Source organism: Haliotis cracherodii, unplaced genomic scaffold (assembly GCF_022045235.1).
Source record: "Haliotis cracherodii isolate W230 unplaced genomic scaffold, xgHalCrac1.p SCAF_16, whole genome shotgun sequence".
NCBI lineage: Eukaryota > Metazoa > Mollusca > Gastropoda > Lepetellida > Haliotidae > Haliotis > Haliotis cracherodii.
In genome coordinates, this window is record NW_027266271.1 from 19,346,951 (window position 1) to 19,370,792 (window position 23,842).

General features: G+C 40.6%; 1 protein-coding gene across 1 annotated transcript in view; it reads left to right on the forward strand.

Annotated features, from left to right (window-relative positions):
* Window positions 1–627: 627 nt before the first annotated feature.
* Window positions 628–23,842, forward strand: part of LOC139463607 (uncharacterized) — a 37,162-nt gene continuing 13,947 nt past the window's right edge. Inside the window, exon 1 of the mRNA XM_071244878.1 lies at window positions 628–760. Within this exon, the coding sequence (XP_071100979.1) occupies window positions 628–760 (133 nt within the window). The remainder of the gene's footprint in view (window positions 761–23,842) is intronic.

The following is a 23,842-nucleotide window of genomic DNA, read 5'->3' on the forward strand; positions in this document are numbered from 1 at the left end:
CACACACACACACACACACACACACACACACACACACACACACACACACGATGTGTGCAATAATAGTAGTGTCTGAAAAACGAAAAGAGGACACATTTCGTTAGGATGAGAATATACATACCATCAGAAGATCGTTTAAAATCAAAGTTGGAAAGAAAACCAGCCAATAAACGTGTCATTATCAAATTAGTTGGTTAGAGTGGGAATACACACTAGAGGAAGATATATCGTTAATATACAAAGTTTGAAAGCAATAACAGACAATAACCTTGTCATTAATGAATTAATTGGTTAGGGTGAGGATACACCTAGAGGAAAATTAACGTAAATATACAATCATAGTTTGGAAGAAAAACAGCCAATAAACTTGTCATTAGTAAACTAATTGGTTAGGGTGAGGATACACCTAGAGGAAAATTAACGTAAATATACAATCATAGTCTGGAAGAATAAACAGCCAATACACTTGGGTTAATTGGTTTGGATGAGGACACACCTTCTGCCAGGGAGTTATGTCGTAAAAACCAAAGTTGGAAAGAAAAATCGCCAATAAAGTTGTCAAGACGTCTTGACATGCCTAGATGGAAGGACACATAAGTCGGCAAGCATCGTTCAAATGCACAAAATATGTGTCACAGTTCTTCTCGGTCATGCAAAGTAACGAGCAGCCATCCGTGTAACGAGGCCCGGCCCCTGTACCTGTCGCCCAAACTCCACCGCTCCATCGCTGAGTGTTCCGCCATTACACTGTACACCGCAGGTACGAATTCGTCAATCGAATATCACACAAATTCGGATCTACAGGGTAGGCGTAAAGGTGAACGAAGTGTATAAGCTCATCGAAGCTACTCCCACACCATAAAACACGTCCTTCGTCCAGCATAAGCCCAGCAACACTTGTCCGCCATTACGGCAAAATGGCGGCTAGTGCTGGGTATGAAGGATATGCAACGTGTTGAGGCCTATTTTCAGCTCCCTCTGCAAAGAAGAGAAGCGGAGTTAGTATGTCTGAATACCTACTGCCATTCTCCTCCATATCGAGTCTACATGAGCAGCTATTTCCGACAAGCCGCATCGTCTAAATTGTCGTCTGCGAGCCTGAATGGCGGGAAGTAACAGCGAACTGTCACAGTCTTTTGTTGGCAACTGCAGCGCCAACAATACATGGGATGCGCATATTGAAATATTAGAACCCTTCTAAAATTACACAGCCTAATTGTTCGCCGTCGGTCCCAACGATGTAATATACACGGTTGCAGAAAGCGCGTCCACTACTGCTATATCGTGGCGATTTCTAATCGATTCTTTTGTCAGCTGTTATTTAAGCGCAAAGCAAAGTAAGTGCAAAGATTATCAACAGAAATATAAACGTGGTTGCTGGTGACATACGGTTTGTCACACCGGCCTGCTATCAACCGCCATCGACGCTAAAGACATATAAGCCAGGGTCCATTAACAAAACTGCGTAAATCAAAGATGCCATATTCCCGTTTAGACAGCCGGGGCGGAAGGCGAGTGCCTAGACATGCTACAGGCTTACACATTCCAATATTTCTGAATGTACTTAGTGAAGCTAGTGTTTATAACACAAATCAAGAATCGGATGACCTAAAACCACAGGATTTGTTTAAATACTTGAATACACATCTAGGTCAGGGTTGAGATTAAACTGGCAAGAGTAATCGCGAACTATATTTAGAGTCATGGACTCTGAATTAAAGGTTAAAGGTTTTGTCCTTTCACAGTATTGGCATGTACTCTACCAACGCACACTATTCACAGAAGATATATGAATATAACAGTTTCCAGGACACATCCCATCTGACAAAGTCTTGAACATCGTGTAAGTTAGCCATGGGTGCATATAGGGTAGGAAACAAGTGTATGTTTGACAGAGCGTAGAAAATCAGGAAACGTCCTACCTTATATACGTCCGAAGCAGAATGGCCAACTGACAGCCTTTGGACGAATACTCTGACAAGTAACATCGGCCAGAGAGAAGGCTATATAATTTATAACGATAATAACTTGACGTGGCTGATAAAATGGAGACGGCCTACCACTTATCCAGGCAGAGCGTCATAAATGCTGCATAAACCGTTCGCCACTCGAAACTTATATGTTCACTCCTAAACTTTATTTCCAGATTCAAGTTTAACCCCCATCGCAACGTGGCCTGAAAGGAAGCCCTATTCACACGTTCACCAACTGAATTAATTTCGACTCACGCGTTGAAAAAAAACACACGCCAGAGAAAATATCTCCGCGAGAGGTCGCAGCTCTAATCTATCTGATAAGCTCCAAACGAGAGGCTATCTTTTACCCATTTGTAACTCGAGGTATACTGCGCTTGGCTTGAGCCGGCGAGCTGATCCTAGTTTATAGAATGCAGGCGGGGAGTTACAATGGTGGAGAGGTTGGTTTTTGTGCGAGACACAAATAAATCACGACAATGTAACTTGACACACGGAAGCAACCTCACCTGGCACGGCAACCTGTCCGACACAACCTGTCCGACACAACCTGTCCGACACAAGCTGTCCGACACAAGCTGTTGCGTGAGCCCGGGAAGGGACGCTTCTCGGTTGCAATTCTATGATTTGTGATCAGCAGTCGTCACATTAGGTCGCATATGTGAGATCTGATTATTGTGGCTTCTGAGAGATTCGAGTTTGGATATTTCGAACTTGAAGGCCTACGAATAGGATTTAGTACTGTCATTGGGTTCGAGTTAGGAGGTTCTTGGGTTCGTGTTTTGGTCGAACGAGGAATGGATTCTGCACTTTGAAAGTAGGTCACGGGGAACCGGTGTAAATGTGTCGCGTGTTTTTAGGGAAGAAATATAGAAAAAGACCAACTACTCCAGAAATAACCAGAAAACCTCCACCACGGAAATGATTTATCATTCCTTTGTGCTTAGAGTTTCAACGTTGGAACATAAGAAACATCGAAATGTACCCAATGGGACCTGCTTGGGCGCATTTTCGAAACAGGGATGTTTTAACTATTAATACACTTCACAAAGAATTTTGTGTGTTAAGTTACGGACAAAATCCCCCAAACTCGGCCATTAAACAGATTTACATTTGAATGAAATCACCAAAATAATTAAATACACATTTGTGACCCAAAGCATGAAACAGATATTCATCATATGACAGGAACCTTTGATTAAACATTAATGCAATGTATACCATTCAAAATAAGTTAAGAACACTCGATTTTTCTTGTGACTATAATTAATCTGTCATGACCATGACAGCTTGACCCTTATGTGAGTGAGTGAGTGAGTATGGTTTTACGCCGCTTTGAGCAATATTCCAGCAATATCACGGCGGGGGTCACCAGAAATGGGCTTCACACATTGTACCCATGTCGGGAATCGAACCCGGATCTTCGGCGTGACGAGCGAACGCTCTAACCACTAGGCTACCCGACCGCCCCAACCTTTTGTGAAAAAACCCGGGTTCTCTTAATTTGTTTTAAGTAGTATATATTACATTGCTATTGCCACTGATTTACATTATATCAAGCTAACTTACATAGAGGTTCATTAGACAGCGTTAATATCGACACCCAAGCATATACCCAAGTGTGATGTGCGTCGAATATTCGTCGAGTTACCCGTTTTTCGAAAGAAGAGGAGTGCCGAGTTAAAGCCACAATTCCTAAAGGACTCCACGGGCCATAAAGATATTTCGTTGAAAATATTATGTCGAGACAACGGACTCTCGAATAAAACAAAACCTCGTTATCTCGAAGAAAAAAACCGTTAGGTCGAACACAAAAACGATACAACTTTATCGTTGAACCCTCTTTACTCAATCCTTCGCTTGACTCGAAATACCGAACCTGAAATATGTTCGATGGTTAACATGATTTCGTGAGGTTTGAAAACCTCAAGTAAGTACGTGATATAAGTACGTGATGTGTTAATTAATACTGACACATTTGAATGTTTCATATGTTTCGTAGTTAATGTTTGGAACGGATTTCTAACATTTTAATCAACTTACATTTAAAACTATTCCCGACAAGGAAACCATATTGCTCAACACATTTGGCCACCATCGCCACACAAATGAGCGACAAAAGTAAATTCCAGAATTATCCGAAATTTAGTTGAAGGTGTATTCATATTAGGTAAATCGGTTACAGACTATCCGATACGAAATATTTCCATAGTCCATCTTTACTGAAGCTAAACAACCTCATGAGTAGCAAATTAAACCTTTCAACGAGCCAGGTCACAAAGACAGTACATACCTCTCGAGATCGCTTGAAGACAATGTGCTTCGTCTCCCAATACGCGAGTTAAAACCACACCAAGACCACCTTTCGTGTATAAACTAGTCACCTAAAAGTCTCAAGGTGCTGTTTCGTGACTATAAACTGGGCACGTAAGCCTTCTGCGTGTATCAAATATCTCCGGACGCCCAATATCGCTACCGAGAAGGTATTCTGTCGTAGGCTCTGTTGTAGGCTCTGTTGTTCGTGGCAAAACATTTACAAAGGCCTACGTTCCGAGCGAGTGATTTAACGAGGAATTATTGATAAACTTTAAATATTGCAGAAGTTTTTGAATTGCCGGGTTTTTTCCTCCCTCGGCTTGCAACAGGGTTGTATTTCAGCCCTGGAAGGGATGTAATAGGAACCAGGAAACTGCGCAGGATGGACGATCAATTGTGATGACAATGGCCAAATATTTTTTTTATCTGAAATGTATGCATCCTCAATTTTAATGGAAATTTACCCTTTTGCAGTTTATCTCATCTACTTTATAGCATTGTAAGCGATTAAACGATGCATCTGTTTTCACAATTTGTGAATTTGTTCAATTTTGAATTGAAGAATTTGCGATGACACTGGGTCTGAAATGTGTTGTGATGATGTAAACAAACATATAATCTATGAACTTTTTTATTTTACATAAATTCTCTTTTGTGCACAATATAATTATTAATTGTAAGGTTGACGTTTGTATTAAAATACATGCAGATTGCACGCAATGATAACGCAGTGCAGCAATACATTACTTGATAGGTGAGGTGAAATGGGTTTAACGTCGCGTCCAAGATTATGGCACTTACAAAGCGACATGCATGCACGTGTGTGTTTGTGGCTGCTTGTACTAGTCCGGACTATCCCGGTGTTATAGTGCCAGCCCGCTGAGATACCATGCCGCAGTTTAACATGAATACCCCACTCAGACACAGTATACTGACTCCGAATCGACCAGTCCTTGTTTTAGCCCCAAATGCCGAGTGCCAGGCCGGGTAACAACAAGTACTATCTTTTAACGTCATTTGGTATGAGGCGACCGGGGATCAAACCCCGACCCCCCGCTCTCCGAACAGACACTCTATCCACTAAACCAAGGGGAATTCTCTAAGTAGTACCAGTGTGGCCATGGTCTTCACACCTTGGCCCATTTCCCCAAATCGGTCTTAGTGTTAAGGCTGTCTTACGTCTGTGTTAAACTGTTGGAGGTCTGGATTGGCATGATCAGATGTTTAGGTATATCACGACGGTATGTAAGTAATCGGGTCTGGACAGACGAACCAGTGGCTGAAATCATGAGCAACTATCCACGCCATCGGTGAAGTCCCAGAGCCGGTCCATCCGATCCTCGTTGTCCGCTCGTACGGCCAGTATTGGATACACAGGGCTAGACTTGCGCCAAGGCTGTACTGAATGATAATTCCATTAATGTACAGTAAGACAAGTCTATATATTCTACATAGCGGATAATACATCAGTCTCTTATAGGGACATCTTCATCTTTTATGTATCTAGGAATTTTGATTGAAACTAATAATTATTTCCGAGACATGTGCAAGTCTAACTTGGGGCCTGTTATTTCACTTTCAAGTTAGATCTATTTTTATTCCTTTGAAAGAAGAACCATTTTGGCACACAGTGACACAGAGCTCCATAAAAGCTGCGCATTTGCTTAAAATACGCAAACTAAAGCATTATTATTAATCACAACCTAATTAATTTTGAGTTGCTTACGTAAAATACGCATGACGAAATTCGACAACCTAATAGTAGAACACTGCGTAATTATCTCCTGCAGTCACTTTCACAGCTGGTATACACGTCGGTATGTCTTTAAAGACCTGTTCTAACTGACGGAATGCAGGCTCCGCCGCAGTGAATAGTGCACAAATGTGAAACATCTCGCTCATTGTAACTGCGACATATATCACCATGCAATGCGACTCACCTGGAGAAGCACACGGACATATGCTCACAAGAAGTCACCTGAAACGGCATATCCAAAGAATTAAATTAAAGAACAATCTACTCATTGGTTTAAGAAAACTATCAATACCCGATGTGAATGATTAGATATAAGTATTCAATGGTCAAGACATTATCTGGACATGACGTTGAGGCCAAAAGTTAATGAGAGGCGTTGGTTGATCATGAACATGACGTTGAGGCCAAAAGTTAATGAAAGGCCTTGGTTGATCATGAACATGACGTTGAGGCCAAAAGTTAATGAAAGGCCTTGGTTGATCATGAACATGACGTTGAGGCCAAAAGTTTATGAAAGGCCTTGGTTGATCATGAACATGACGTTGAGGCCAAAAGTTAATGAAAGGCCTTGGTTGATCATGAACATGACGTTGAGGCCAAAAGTTATTGACAGAGGCTTGGGTTGATTATGAACATGACGTTGAGGCCAAAAGTTTATGAAAGGCCTTGGTTGATCATGAACATGACGTTGAGGCCAAAGGTTAATGAAAGGCCTTGGTTGATTATGAACATGACGTTGAGGCCAAAAGTTAATGAAAGGCCTTGGTTGATCATGAACATGACCTTGAGGCCAAAAGTTAATGAAAGGCCTTGGTTGATCATGAACATGACGTTGAGGCCAAAAGTTATTGACAGAGGCTTGGGTTGATTATGAACATGACGTTGAGGCCAAAAGTTATTGACAGAGGCTTGGGTTGATTATGAACATGCCGTTGAGGCCAAAAGTTATTGACAGAGGCTTGGGTTGATTATGAACATGACGTTGAGGCCAAAAGTTATTGACAGAGGCTTGGGTTGATCATGAACATGACGTTGAGGCCAAAAGTTAATGAAAGGCCTTGGTTGATTATGAACATGACGTTGAGGCCAAAAGTTAATGAAAGGCCTTGGTTGATCATGAACATGACGTTGAGGCCAAAAGTTATTGACAGAGGCTTGGGTTGATTATGAACATGACGTTGAGGCCAAACGTTAATGAAAGGCCTTGGTTGATCATGAACATGACGTTGAGGCCAAAAGTTATTGACAGAGGCTAGGGTTGATTATGAACATGCCGTTGAGGCCAAAGGTTAATTACAGGCGTGGGTTAGGTCATAAACTATTTGTTAAATTATACCGCCCTAACTAAGATTGTTCGGTATATGGTATGACTGCAAACTGTCAACACAGATACACCTTCTACCTTTGTACACACACCCATTCACGGTGATGATCATGCCATTAAAGACTTTGAAAAGTACAAACTTCTGAACTCTGCATCCGCTAAGAGCCCGTGAACGATAGCTATCAAATTTCACTGCCTTCTCAATAGCCCTGCCACGAAATCATATCAGATAATGTATTTCTGTGCGTTGTAGCTTTTATTTTTATGTGTTTCAACGCATACAAGCTTCTAGATTTACCAGCATGTTGAAACGACTATTGTCCGCAGATAGCGAAACCTGGGAAGATACGCGAACGTTGATCGCTCATCCGCAACTGTCATGAGACACTCTTGTCGATTTCACTGCAGACAAGATAGACTGACAGGTGTGATCAGGTGTTGTTATGTGAAATGAATCACGGTTGAATTCAGCACAGGCTGGTATATTCCCCGTCAAAAAGAAGTACTGTATAATTTGTTTTTCAAGAATGTGTGTACAACACACCTGCTGTCACTGTCGTACTGCAATTAAACATTGAGGGTCAAAACAAGATGGGGAAAATGTCGTTAAAAAATGAAAACTAATTTTTCTAAATGCACATTTTAGTCAATAAACATAGTGTTTAAAAATTTCAAAAAGGATTCATCAAGCGTAAAACATGAATTCTTTAACATGAGCGCGAATTCAGCGATCTGCAAGGACCAGCTGAATTTATATAGATAGCGTCATTAGTAGATTTCACAGGGTGGTGAATCGCGCAATGTCCCTTTACATCGAAGACTAACATCTAGTTACAGAATTTTATGGAAAGAACAGTTGTAAATTAATATAACAAAACATAATAAAAAGGAGCCCAGATAAACAGCGGTAATCTAGACGATTATAGACGTGCATGGGCTGTAATGGATATATTTGTTTCGGGTTATGTATGGCAGCCAAGTCCCAGTACTACATGATATTTCCAGGGACTGTCATTTGGAAGAGAAAGATACAAAATAGACTAAACGAAATAAAACACCAAACATATACATCTGAACAGAAGCTGTTTTAATTTTCCTTGTTCAGTGTTTTTATGTTCTTAATTTGGTGATATCATCACCATACCTTGTTCATGGGTTTCACCAAATAATATGGCGTGGTAAACGTCTGGGACCCGCATCACAGCTGGCTATCATCCTGCATCCCACTGACAAGAGGTACTGTACCTCAACTACTGTTCACAGCACAGTTCTCTTGATACTTAGGTTTTGTTTGCAATTTGCAAAAATCGAGTCTTGACCAGACAATCCAGGGATTGACATAATGAGCATCGTTCTACGCATTTGCGATACGATGGCATACATCAATCAAGTCGCCTGACCACACCGATCCCTTTAGTCGCCAACCAAACCGTTAAAATAAATAAATAAACGCTTCATCAGAGGACAAGTAGGACATATTGGATTAAACAACAAACGTGTGTTGTTCACTTCGAAAGCATTTGATAGGTTTCAAATATTCCAGCACTATCACGGCGGGGGACACCAAGAATGGGCTTTTCCACATTGTACCCATGTCGAGAATCGAACCCGGGTCTTCAGCGTGACGAGTGAACGCGTTAACCACTAGGCTACCCGACCGCCCAAGGGCATGTATACAAACGTGGTTAAAGAAAAGACAAAAAGCCAGGTCACATTGCCTTTTTTAAAATCTGGAATTGATGAGAAACTTGTTTTTTCTGTGGCCTAATGTCATGAGATAATTGGGGACACGGGTGGCCCAGTCGTCTAAGGCGCCGCGATTCGCTGTGCAGAGTTGCGTCCCCTGGACACGCCAGAAACCTATGATTGTGGGTTCGAATCCCGTTTCACCCCGATGATGTTTCTAGGTTTGTCAGCACCATACCTGTGCTCGTGGGTTTCACCGAAGTGTTAAACGTCTGACACCTGCATCAGTTCGGGCTTTCCTCCCACATTAAGCTGACAGGCCGTGATATAACTGGAATACTGTTAAAAGCAGCGTTAAACCCAACTCACTCACTCACTCATGAGATAATTGAGTCTCGAGTAGGCAACTGAAACTATTTTATTATAGTGATGTGGACTTCATGGACCATTAGGCCAGAAAACACCCGGATCAAGTGTGAATATATGCTTATCATGTTTATGTAGTTCACAGGGCTGTCGGGATATGTTTTGATCTGTGATGACACCAGGTGTTCGCGAGGCTAAGCATGCCCTGTTCCACGACGACTAGCACCGCCAATTTTCATTTTGAAAATGCAAATGCTATTTTTGTTAAATATCAACCAGTGAAGATGTTCCCTAAACCAAGCTTGTAGTAAAAGGCGACTATTCTTATCGTAAGAGGCTAACGAGATCAAGGGGTCAGGCTCGCTGACCTGGTTGATGCATGTCATCGTATCCCATCGTATTGCGGAGATCTATGGTCATGATGTCAATCACTGGATTGTCTAGTCCAGACTCGATTATTTACAAACAACCGTCTCAGAGCTTGAATATGGCGGAGTGCGGTGTTAAACAACAATCAAACAAAAAGGATGTAAGGAGATGAGAAAACTCCATCTAAAGGCTTTAGCATGAAAAAACCATGTTGACAAGCTAAATGTCAAACACAAACGTCTGGAATGACAGGCCTTTGGTGACACTTTCACTGAAACGCTTAGTTGCACGGTAAGCAAACTGTCTCTCTCCGTGAAATTTGAAAAAAATATATATGCTCTAGATCTAAAGCGCCTACAACCGAGAAATCAAGACGCCGTGAGCTGGAACTGATGGTATTGTGCTCAACATGAAGAGAACATTCACGATTGGATGTAGCCTGAAATAGTTTTAATTCGGATCACAATGACAGTCAGACCGCGATGGTTTCCATTCCTTTCAACCTTTCCCTTTCAAAGTGCTATTAATTGGGAATGAGAGTAACCAGAAATTTCACCATGACTTGGAAAAGACAAGAAATGCCAGGCGGAATTTGAAAAACAAAATCTGTAAAAGTAAAGGAATAAATAATCATTCGAAAACAAGTCTTGGGCAAGATCAAATGTGCCTTAAATATATAATCATAAATAACGTTGCTTTTCCAAATGCATGGTAAGTCTATTTTAGGATAAGGATAACCTTGCTCCAAGGCTGAACTGACTGGTGAATCAACTGGTGTATAGTAATTCTATTCTTATAACAGGCAAGTCTAGACTAGGACGCCAGTCCGTCATAGGGAAAACTTGTTCTTATCATTTGAATAATCAAGAAATTACGATTTAAACTATTAATAATGCAATAGAGACTTTGCAAGTCTAGGGTGAGGGTGCCTCGGACTGTGTTCCTGAGAAGGCCAACTGGGATCTAGACTCGCCTGGGAGCCCTCACGACCAAAACTATAGGGAAATTGATAGACACGCCTCGGAATAGGTGAAACTTTTAAGCTCCAGACCGTTGCGATTCTTGAACACGAGTGTTTCTGGGCGGGTGTGATGCCTGGAATTTAAATTCATTTCAAATTTAACTTACATACTCGCGTAAACACAAGCACACCATGTTTGCTAAGACCCAACAGACGACAAGGCGAGTTTCACCCCTGAAGGCGAAACGCGAGAAATTCAACAAATCCGATCATGTTTTCTGTCTCTCCACGACCACGTGCTTACACTCTGTAGGGTTGCTATACATTCCCCAAATCCCCGAGGCAATGGCGATAACTACGCTGAAATGAAGGAGGTGCAAAATTAATATAGGTAACAGGTCGCCCAGACGCCGCCATAGACAGTTTTACTGCCGTATTTGATACGTACAGTGTGCGGCCATGTTGCTGTCTGTGTGACGAAAACCGGCCCAGACGGTGCTGGTTTACGGTTGTCGTACAAATTAAACCGTGACCCGATTGTCGCGACCGACGTCAGAATTTTGTGACACTTCGGGTGAATGTATAATGCAGGATGCTTGTCACTGTAAAAAATGCTTTCGCAAAAGAATGGCAATAATTTGGAATATTTTGATTAACTGTACGCAACATCTGCATTCATAACAAAATGGGCCTGTAAATAATGTAGATAAATATCGAAAATAGAAACGACTTTTCCTAAAAGGCTTAATACTTAACGTATGATGTTCTTGGTCTGTCCAGCTAGTTTCTCGTTTTATAGGTGGAACACGAGACCATGGTGGCCAAAGACGCTGCAGTGCGTACAGTAGTCATTTGTTACGTCCCTTTACCGCGCCAGGATCCGCTGGTCGCGAGTGATAAGGTTGGTGATTATTGGCTTCAGCACCATACTCATACCTATGCTCATGAGTTCAAAAATATAATAACGTCTAAGACCTGCATCACTTTCTTCCCACGCTGAAGCTGACTCGCCTCGAAGCTGTAATAATTGTCAAAGCGGCGTAAAACACAACTCACTTCCTCTTTCTAAAACTTCTTACCACATGATCAGGCACATCTGTGTAGATCAAAAAGTAAACACGATAAATCTGTCCACAATGATGAAGTCTTTGTTGCCTAAGAAAGTATAAAAATTCAAAACACGGTAATGCTGAAAGGCACATCTGACCTTTTCATAAAAATGCTATAAATACATGGTCATACATTGTCGCTTGTTAATATATCGTTATATCAGTTATATATGTATTTTAAATGATTCATATATACAACACACACGATCACGCACGCGCACACACGCACGCACGCACGCACGCACGCACGCACGCACGCATGCACACGCACACATCCTTATCCACATTCTGGTATTCTGAGCACCATATCTGCCAACGTCTTGATGCGTGTCCATCTGTCTGTATGTCGTATGTCGTATGTCTGTATGTCGTATGTCTAATCAGGAACCTACGCCATGTCTGACTGACTGATAGTCTGTATGTTAATGTGTCTGTCTGACCTGTGAACTATAAATCTGTCCATCTGCCAGTCTGCGAGAAGCGTCCGCCCACTGACCTGACCATCAGTTTGTTTATATACAAGTCTGACTGTACATCAGTCTGTCCACCAGTCTGTCTGTTAATCATCTCTTTTTGCTGACTATTTTGGTGTCAGCATTGCCGTGTGTAGATTTGATTCATTCCAAATATACATCTTTGATAAGGCTTCGCTCGGCTCTAACTTTCAATTTACGAAAAACTTTTGTTATAAAAATCACGACGTTGGCATATGACTGACAACTTAGTATTTTCCTTTTTACACTTCTTACTGCTTGATCAAGTAAATCAGTATGGATGAAAAAGACCACAGCCTGTCTGTGGCCAAAGATGAATGTTTTTGTCTCCTGAGAACCTAAATATCTCACACACGGAAGTGCGGAATCTAATACTATCCAAATCGATCTGAACATGTTATGGATATTTTTTAAACAATGCGATCTACTGGGTCCTCGTAACTTTTTTCAAAATTCCTTAATTGTGTATAACAAACGATTCGCATCTCCAACCTCATCTCCCCATCCCCCTAAAAGATTCTTCATCTGGATCGGTGCCCAGGCCTTAGTTTTCACCTCAGCACGTGCGGCAGATTTTGAGCAGCAAAGAAGCCAGGTTTCTACCATGTGCGAATTCCGTTTCGCCGGAAGCGCTAATACAATCTCAACGTCAAACGATGTCCAGTGAGGACTTTGGGATACAGTCTGGCTTGTTATGTATCATCGAACCCCGAATATTTGCTTATGATTTTGTTTCACTAGGCAAAAAAACTCTCTCCTAACCGTATGGCGGTGAGCTAAGCTTAGTGGTGTCCTCGTCCTCGATATGACTGGAATGTTGCTATAAGCGGCGTAAAACAATATTCGATGTGGTGTGATTTAGTTGTAGTACCCTCTTCTGTCTGCACATTTTTTTATGAACATATCTATAGTACGTGTATCAAGGTTACAACATTCAATATAGCAGTAAAGCTTCCAAAAAGTTATATGATAGACATGTTAGATACATTTCCAAGTTTGACGCATCTGCGACAAAAATAATGTCCGACGCAATTCCCTGTTTTGTCTTGTACCTCTCCTGTGTTTTACGGGGGTGGACAATTGACTTGCCTTTGCGTGTGTTTGTAATGGCAGGATACGCTCACAATTTCGCGAAAACCAGGTTTCATCACCATCTGACCGTGATTCAAAAACAAATGTTCATGATATATAGTCTCTGCGTTGAGCTGAGATTTGTGATGAATAGGGACATTTCTCTTTTATTTCATCTGTCTATCATTCCACCCCAGCATGTATAAATTCGGTGTGCGTCTCTTATCTATTCGTATTAGAAATATTATACGATTGGATGAATATTGTACAATGCAACAATTATCAATATCACGGTTATAGTTGACAAGGAAATCGATACTTTACCAGGAAAACCAGGAACTGCGCTACATGGGACTGTCTGCACACATTCAGTTGTTACATCGTAGCTCACCCATCCGCTCATCCACCAACTCATCAAGGCTCTCATCCACCTTCTCACCCACCTACACATCCAGTCAAACATCCACCCACTCATCCACTCACGCACTCAACCATCCACTCAATCACCAAGCCACTTAACCAACCACTCACACATCCACACACTCACCCACCCACTCATCCACCTACTCATCCACACACTCACCCAGTCACACATCCATCTATTCATCCACCTACTCAACCAACCACCCGCCCATCCATTCATCCAGTCACACATCCACCTACTCATCCACCTACGCACCCACCCACGCACCCACCCACTCACTCATCCACTCATCCACCTACTCAACCACCCACTCACCCAGCCACTTACCCAACCACTCACTCATCCCCCCACTCATCCACCTACTTACCCACCCACTTGTTTAATACAGCAGTGACTAATATGGCGCAGAACAAAATCTATACAAGACCATGAACACCTGTGGGTGATAGCATTACCAACGATCACGCATACAGCCCATCGAATCCCCACTTTCCTCTCTCCTTCAAGAACCCATATACCCCAGAATCCCCACTTTCCTCACCCCTACAAGAACCCATATACCCCAGAATCCCCACTTTCCTCTCTCCTCCAAGAACCCATATACCCCAGAATCCCCACTTTCCTCACCCCTACAAGAACCCATATACCCCAGAATCCCCACTTTCCTCTCTCCTCCAAGAACCCATATACCCCAGAATCCCCACTTTCCTCTCTCCTCCAAGAACCCATATACCCCAGAATCCCCACTTTCCTCTCTCCTCCAAGAACCCATATACCCCAGAATCACCACTTTCCTCTCTCCTCCAAGAACCCATATACCCCAGAATCCCCACTTTCCTCTCTCCTCCAAGAACCCATATACCCCAAAATCCCCACTTTCCTCTCTCCTCCAAGAACCCATATACCCCAGAATCCCCACTTTCCTCTCTCCTTCAAGAACCCATATACCCCAGAATCCCCACTTTCCTCTCTCCTCCAAGAACCCATATACCCCAGAATCCCCACTTTCCTCTCTCCTCCAAGAACCCATATACTCCAAAATCCCCACTTTCCTCTCTCCTCCAAAAACCCATATACCCCAGAATCCCCACTTTCCTCTCTCCTCCCAAAACCAATATACCCCAGAATCCCCACGTTGAGTCTACGTGCACTCTGTTCCCTCCCATGCCACTGTCAATAAGTTGGTAATAACTCCCCCTCCCCCTCCGTTTGTTTACACGCACTCCTGCCCTACAAGTCCCCCCTTCATCCCAACAATAAACTTTAATGGTAAGAGTGCCACAATTAAATTACAGCACCACAAGGTCAGGGTGATAAGACTCCCTACGAGTAAACACCTCTTATCGGATGACCAGTTTACACATTCAGTCTTTATGTTACTATAGAAATTATCTGTCCTGTATCCCTTAAATTTTCTCTTGGTCTACAACGATAATGCATAGCGCTTTGACCTTTAACTTCCACGGCAGATGATTTAAAAATAGAATGATGCGATCATTGAAAAGCTTGTTATGTGGACTTATATTTAAGTGTAAGCACGTCACTAGGTTCGTTCGAATTAATATGGCGTCTTGATAATGACAATTTGTTGCCGGGGACGTTATATCATCAGGGGTCTGTCGCCATTGATACATTCCAAACTGTTTGGCTATGGTTTGCACAGAAGGTAATTATTTAAACGAATCTGGGAGACATACATTAAACATTAGGAAAGTGTGTTTATAAAAACGACTAATTCGGTGTCATTTGCATGATTATATAGGGTTTGTATAAATTGCCGGTTGGAATGCGTTGTCTTCTAAGAGAAATTCCAATATACAACTTTTGTTTCCTTAATATGCATATATATTGAATACAGATTATGTTGCCATAATTGTGAATCATACGTGAATAGGTATGATATGTCATCTTGATTTTATTCTTACATCTGTTACAGTAATGGAAAGTTATGTTGAAGCTTTGGGGAATGCATGTGTTACACTTTCAGCGATATATGAACGAGTTCAAGAAACTACGGTCATATTTTTATTTGTGGTCAATCACAGTTTTATGTGAAATAAATAAATAATTGTTTATTTCAATGCATTATATGTGTCATATACAGGTCGGCATTTCGTGAACACCTGGTGTTATCATATATTTTCCGCGATCCAATCACATAAGTTTCACTGCTATGTTGCTTTATACCCCAATGAAATCTGTTTCGGCGGATAATCGAGACAAGTTTTTCTCTGGTATCGTGTTTTTTAGTATATAATCAAGTTATCATAATTGTTTTTAGTTGCAATGAATCAGCTTGTCGTAAGAGAAATGTGTAGATTTGATACCGGTAAACCGAACTTGAAACCTAGGATTGATTAATGAGAATCAAATATTTCTATATTAATAGTACAATTGCAGCATCCATTTTTCCACAGTTTTATTCAATATCCGGAATGGGCTTAACCCTTAAAATGTATTAGAATCTGCACTTTACTACGAAACTGTTATCCCAAGTGTAAGATTCGTTATGATTACATTTTTAATTGCATCATTCGGATGTTTACCATGAGATCCCATTGTGAAAATACGCGCTATACAGACCGCCTCCGTGGTCTAGTGGTCGAGCGTCCGCCCGGAGAGCGGAAGGTCCGGGGTTCGATCCCCGGCCGCGTCACACCAAAAGACGTTAAAAGATGGTACTTGTTGATACCCTGTCTGACGCTCGGCATTAAGGGGCCTAAAACAAGGACTGGTCTGCTCGGAATCAGTATACTGTGTCAGTGGGATATTCATGTTAAAGGGCGGCATGGTATCTCAGGGGGGCACGGGTGGCCCAGTCGTCTAAGGCGCCGCGATTCGCTGTGCAGAGTTGAGTCCCTTGGGCACGCCAGAAACCCGATTATGTTTCTAGGTTTGTCAGCACCATACCCGTGCTCGTGGGTTTCACCGAAGTGGTAAACGTCTAAGACCTGCGTCACTTCGGGCTTTCCTCCCACATTAAGCTGACACGCCGCGATATAACTGGAATACTGTTAAAAGCAGCGTTAAACCCAACTCACTCACTCATGGTATCTCAGTGAGCTAGCACTATAAATCGGCATCAGTCCGGACCAGTACAAGCAGCCACACACACACGTGCATGCACGTCGCTAAGTAAGTGCAATAATCTTGGACGCGACGTTAAACCCAATTTCACCTAACCTCATATATAAATACACGGTGTCACTAGTAAACACATTCGTTCATTTGGAGCCATTTTGACTCACTGACTCAATCCGGATGCTGTCAAAACCCTTTATCAACCTGACTCAGTTCATACACGATACATTAGCATGTCCTTTGAGCACATACACCTATAAATTGTGATGAATGACAAGTCGATGTGGAAGGTAAATGGATCTGTTCCCGGCGTGGTATTTACAACGTGCTGAGATTTCGTATGCTACACTACACTACACAGTCATGCATTTATGTTCTTTGAGTTGTGGGTCAAGGCTATTACTATAATTATACACATATCCCCTGATGAATAATTGTACATGTCTGCCGCGTCCTATAGCAATTGCGCGGCTGGATATGTCACCCACTTGTCAATTTCATGCCCTAAGAAATAGATTACAAATCGGCTAAACAGACATTGTAAAGTGGAATTTAGGTACCTACATAAACACGCATGCATAAATAAGCCACAATATCTATATGGTAGAGATTGAGGGAGAAGGGGCGTGGGGTCTTGGGGTGGGGTGGTGGTAGGGGGTGGGGGGATGGGGGGGGATGGGGGGGGGAGGGGGTAGAGACTTCTCTGTGCGTTTTGCAAGGTTATGTTTAATAAACTCACGTTTTGGGGTGTATTTTCCAAATTAGATTTTTAGAGGTGCAAAACCAGATTTGTAATTGGAATTACAATGCATCTATAACTCTTTTAAGGAAAGTTTAGTCTACACATGTAATTCTTTTGAGAACTGCACGCTTCACGAAAGCCCTTTCGATACGGATCCCTGGAACGCCGTTTACTTGCCGATGGGGAGGTTTCTTCAACGCATGCCATATGGAACGCTGAATATACACTTCAATGCATTGTCTCGCATCTCTCTGCGATAACTACGTGAAATTTATTTTATTGAAACATTTGGGGGAGTGCATTTTATGAAACCTCTATGGTATACCTGCATTTGGTTATGAACCATCCGAAATTATTCAGGCTATTATATCTCCATTCTATTTGAACGCCGCGATATAACTGGAATACTGTTAAAAGCGGCGTTAAACCCAACTCACTCACTCACCATTCTAAACAGGCCTTTCTAAACTTCAACCTAGCACAGAATTTTTCTCGCTCATGAGTGCAATTTGATTGGATGGCTATTCTCGGGGTCATACATCCTGGAACAGTGTCAGGATGAAGCTTGCGTTGGGTCATGGCATTTATCGGTATAGAATAATGATCTAATACCCCGGATAAGCGAGGATAGTTGCCCATATCAGGTAAAACAATAGATACTGAATCTTTGATCTTGTATATAATGTAAAATTTGTAAAATCTAACAATATTAATAATAACGTTTCAAAATGGCCACAGGAATTAAAATTCAATTGTGTATTGAAACACAGGGCACTGTATTAGCTTCAAACCATATGGAAATTGTCTTGTCCAAAGTAGGGTTATCGATTCCCTCAAGAGTTGCCTACCCTTGGATGTTGCAACTGGTTCCGGATTGCGGCTTTGTTCATGCTAAATATGTACAAACTGGAACCAGTTCCGTTTCCATTTTGTGAAGACTATAATTCTATATTCATAAGCCTCGCGTGATACAGACTCTTACAATTCACTATTAACAAATGTTATTCAAACGTAATTGTATATTCTATCATTATGATAAAAACATTTTTATACCGACATATATGTTTATAATTACTCCTCGGGTGCTTTAACGATCAATACCACACTGCTTCAGCCTACAACGCTTTGTACAGAACTGTATCAGAAGAGCAACTTGCAGAATACGCCTATCATAAAAGTTTGATTGACAGGTAACACTTATTACGTTGTAATAGCTTTCAAACAAACTGTTTCAACTGACAATATGCGTTTTATGAGCAACATCAAACTTGGTCTGTCGCTGCAGATCGTACTATAATACCGTTACAATAGCTGTCAATCAAGCCGCAGTGGTTTATTACAAATCGAGATGGCAATATCTGTTTGATTATCAAACAACTTGATCTGTCTGTAACCCTGTCAATCACGCCTGAATGACACTTCTATAGTGGTATGTATTGCACAGCAAATGCTTTACATAACAACTACTGCTTTTCCATACCTGTCAATCAAATTGTCAATATCATTATGTACAGCCTAACGTTGCTTGCACTATTACCCTGATGAATAGTCGACTATTCAATTACTATTTTAGAGAAATAGTTCAGTTTACACAGGAAAAAACGGATTTCCATTGGGATGGTTTTGAAGGACGTGCAAGTGCTCTAACCCCAAAGCATGTTTTAATTTGAAATTTAATTCTATTAATGTTCCGATTTCATGAATCATGTTTTAACCGAATTGTTTATTGAAGCTTTGTATAATGGTATTAATATTCAATGAAAACGTTCTGGAATGACAAATGACATGAATCTATTCACAAGATTATTTAAACAAGATTTCAAACGTTTTTTTATGAAACGTATTTTTTCTTCGAACACATTCACAGTATAACATATATCTGAAAATCGTTCAAGGAGTATTTTTGTCATTCAAATTAAATCGTGCCTTTACAAAGAGCAACAGGGATTACAAGAAAGATACGAATTGCTTTCAAATGTACACCTGTTTGCGATCAACAGTAATTATTCCACTCATCAATCATGCTGACATCTACATCGGATCAAACGACACGTGTCGGCATGTCGAATGACAAGGGTATGAAAACGACATTGATATGAACACCGTCTTCAGCCTGCTTCCACTGACCTTCCCCATTATCGAGTGCGGCTTCATAAGCCTTGTGGCTATTCTTGAAATATACACATGTATATATCAGTACTACACCTTGCTCCTTACAATGTGTCAACGGACGAAGGGTTGTCAGTTTGTCAGGTACATTCAAAGCCCTCAGATGTCCATTTCATGACAAGTTAGTTTTCAATGGGCTTTGATCTTCCCCGCAAGGTAACTCATAGCGCTGTTATTGAATGTATATGCCAACGTATCGGACACTAACAGATTGGTGATTTATCAGAATGTGTACGTTGTGGATAGTTTGTGTTAAAGAATGTGTTTCCAACCTTTAACATGTCCTTACGATTTTGTCCAACATGTATTGCGCGTGGCGTCACGTGTGGCAGTCTGGAATTGACTGATGTAGATTTCACTCGTCTTTATTCAACGCCTATGATATGTACACGACAGCATAGTGGTGCTAAGTATGCAAATGCTATTTGTATAGATGAAGTGGTTAACGTTTTAAAAAGTTACTCACAATATCAATAATGTCGAATTTCAATATGTAAAACATTAATTTTAACGTCTTTGCCTCGCTCGATCGTTTTGTTCAGTTCAAACATATTTGTCTATGTCATTTCTCGTGTAAATATAGAACATGTCACATAGTTATAAATTATGTATTTCTCGATTTAACCTTTCGGGGGCGTGTATGTGACCCGGATATGGATTATTGTGACAAAAAGGACTCACAGACTTCGTCAAGTAAGTTTAAAAAAAAGAAGACAAGGATGTTTTGTTGGGTTTGTTTGTTTTTTATTGGGGTTGGGGTGGGGGGTGGGGAGTGCTAGGGGTGGGGGGTGGGGGGGGGGGGGGGGGGGGGGGGTAAGGTGTCAATATCTGTCGTACGGACTCCTGATCAAGGGAGATAAAGCACAACTGAATACGTTCCAATTTACCTCTGTTGTATGAGTTGTTACGTTTTAAAGGTAGCCATCGATCGTTCATTCCAAGCGCTGCTTATGTCCAAGGCGAGGCTTACTTTAAGAGCTTTTTTAACCAAAAGTCGTTTTAAAATAGCTTTCAATAAAGACGATGTATTGTTTTTTCGTACACACCTGTGGATGAGAAACCAAAACAAATGTCGATTTCAAGGTCCGTGAATCTGTGATTGGTAACTTGGTGATGAACTCAGGTCACGTCGTGAGGGACTACTTTCCTGGTCGTAGTGCAAACGTAAAGTGAACGTTTCTTCAACTTAATATGTGCAGTGCCGTAAACAACCGGGGGGGGGAGGGGGTGGGGTATTTTTGTAGAAACAGTTCTATTTGAATAATGAAATACAAGTTGGGGAGAAGTGATACTTGTACAAATAATTGTACAATTGGAAACTTAAATATTAGATTTATTCATTTCTGCTATATAGTAAATAACTACTATTCCTTATTTGAAAACTGTTTGAATACGGATAAATGAATCCGTTTGCTGGACAAAGTATTGAGTAATTCTCTCGATACGAAGAATCGGTACGTGAGACAATACGATGTTGAAATAAAGAGACAAAATGTCAGTCACTACTATGTATATATTTCCATTCAACTGTCATATAAATACCGAACAGTACAATTTCAATATCAAGTAGTGTATAACTTCTTTGATAGGCATTTAGAAGTTGGAGTACTAAGTAAGGATAAGAATTTATGGATGAACAACTTCTTTATTACAATTAAGAGCGACGTTTCGGTGTAGGTTGTAACACCGTTATCAAGCAAGTGATTTACAGAGTGCAGTAAGCAAGTATATATACACGTAGGAGGCAATGTTTATACACCTACCCTACTGTCTACCCTACTGTATAAATATTGCCTCCTACGTGTATATAAATACTTGCTTACTGCACTGCTTGATAACGGTGTTAGAACCTACACCGAAACGTCGCTCTTAATTGTAATAAAGAAATTGTTCATCCATAAATTCTTATCCTTACAAAGTAGCGTATACTTTGTAAAATTATGAAAAGTATTATTCCCCAAAACATTGCTATATTTGCATTTCCTCAACTAAACAAGTGATTGTATTCTATCATAATATATTTAGTACCAATTTGTGATGTATTGATATTAATGTTCAATGTATATCAACTAGTGACATATGGTTAATTAACTGTATACTACATGTATAGAGATTCAAAGCGACCTGTATCATATAAATAAAACAAATATTAAAACGTCGTTTAGGCTGAAAGTTTGTAAACGTTATAATAAATGCATTAAATAAAGATATGACTAAATCGTTGTGATGTTCTTCATATTGTTGAAAACACCTGGCGGCGCATTTTTTCTTTTCAGTCCCAAGGTGATCATAACGCACTCCTTTGTATCATAAATATGTATGATTGTTGTGATTATTCATATTAATATAGGGCGGTTGGTATCCTAGTGGTTAAAGCGTTCACTCGTCACGCCGAAGACTGGATTCACCACATGGGTACCAAGTGTGAAGCCCTTTTCTGGTGCCCCCGCCATGATATTGCTGGAATATTGCGTAAAACTATATTCACTCACTAATATAAATATACTAACTTACCTGTTCAACGCGAAATCAATGTCTGTGTGAAGATCATATCTGCAATATAAATATTGAGTTTATTGACATAAAATCATAGTGTAAATGCATGAATACTATAAACATCAACGGCGAATGCTCAACTGAATATATCAACGATCTGATTCAGTAGCCGATCGATTCTAACTTATCGTACGCCTAATACCTGTTTGTACTAATTGAGCAATGACGGGTATTTCGCTGGAAGAATTATGAACGAACAGATTGTTTTAGCTAGCGCGCAGATGATGTCATAGATATGCGAAATTTCCTCATCGTGTCGCATATTAGTATCTGTTACAGATGATTGAACTCGCATCGGTTGCTGAAGCTTGTAGTAGTTCATGGAATCTCTACATCCCAGATGCGTTTGTTGTACGACCTGTAGGGGATTTTATCGAAAAAAGTTGAATTGTCCCCGAGAATCCTTGAAAAGAATACTGTTGCTCCAAACTTATAAAAACTGAAAAAAAAGAGCATGTGTCTACCACAATATCAAATGGTCGCTCCCTCAAACGTATTTTCGAATTAATATTTAGTCTGGTACGAGTTATCTCCCTCTGTGAATCCACAACTGTTCTTGTTGAACTTCTCGCATTCTTGTTTTTATCATTGTGCAAAAGTATGAGTTCTGTTCAGTAATCAAGTTGAATTAAACTTTTGTGAAGTTAAATGTTCGAAGATGTGTTTCTGCCTGTACGTCGATCTGATAAACACACATAGGTTATACTATTTATACTGACACTCTGAAGTGTATTTCCTGGAAGCGAGGAGAATTACATTTTCACCTGTACGTGATGATGAATATGCAAATGATGTTAATTTGAATAGTGACAGATTAAACGCAGTCGGTCTTCGGCTCTGTTGAATTTTGTTTTTCTTTTAAGGCGTGGTGGAGTAGCCATATGGGTAGGGTAGCGCGTGTGCTGGAAACCGGGTTCGAGTCCCAACATTTGTACAATGTGAAGTTCACTTTTGGTGTCACAAGCTCTGATGATGCTGGACTATTACTAAATATGGCATAAAACAATACTCACTCGCTGTACACTCGCTGTTCTGTAATTTAAACATGGGGATTTTAATTATAATACTCATATAAATAAACTCATATGTTATATAACATTTTTTACAATAATGAAATTAATATGTCTCTCCATCATTAAGAGATGATACCTATATTGAAATCAGTTAACGTCTTTGTGATTTATATTATCTGTATATCTTAATGTTTCTTTTTTCTTTGATACTCCTCAAGCACAACATTTATTTTTGTATAAAAAACAAGGAATTTTGCAATGAAAGCTCACTTCATCTCAGCTGAGAAAAAAAAATCACTGGATTTAAGAACCCTTATTACCTAACGTTAAATGGCTCTTCTGTGTAAGTATATTTCACTTGTAGACTGCCTGTATTATGTATGTGCTGTCAAAGCGAGTGTTCGTGGGCGTATTTGTGGGCAATAAGACAGT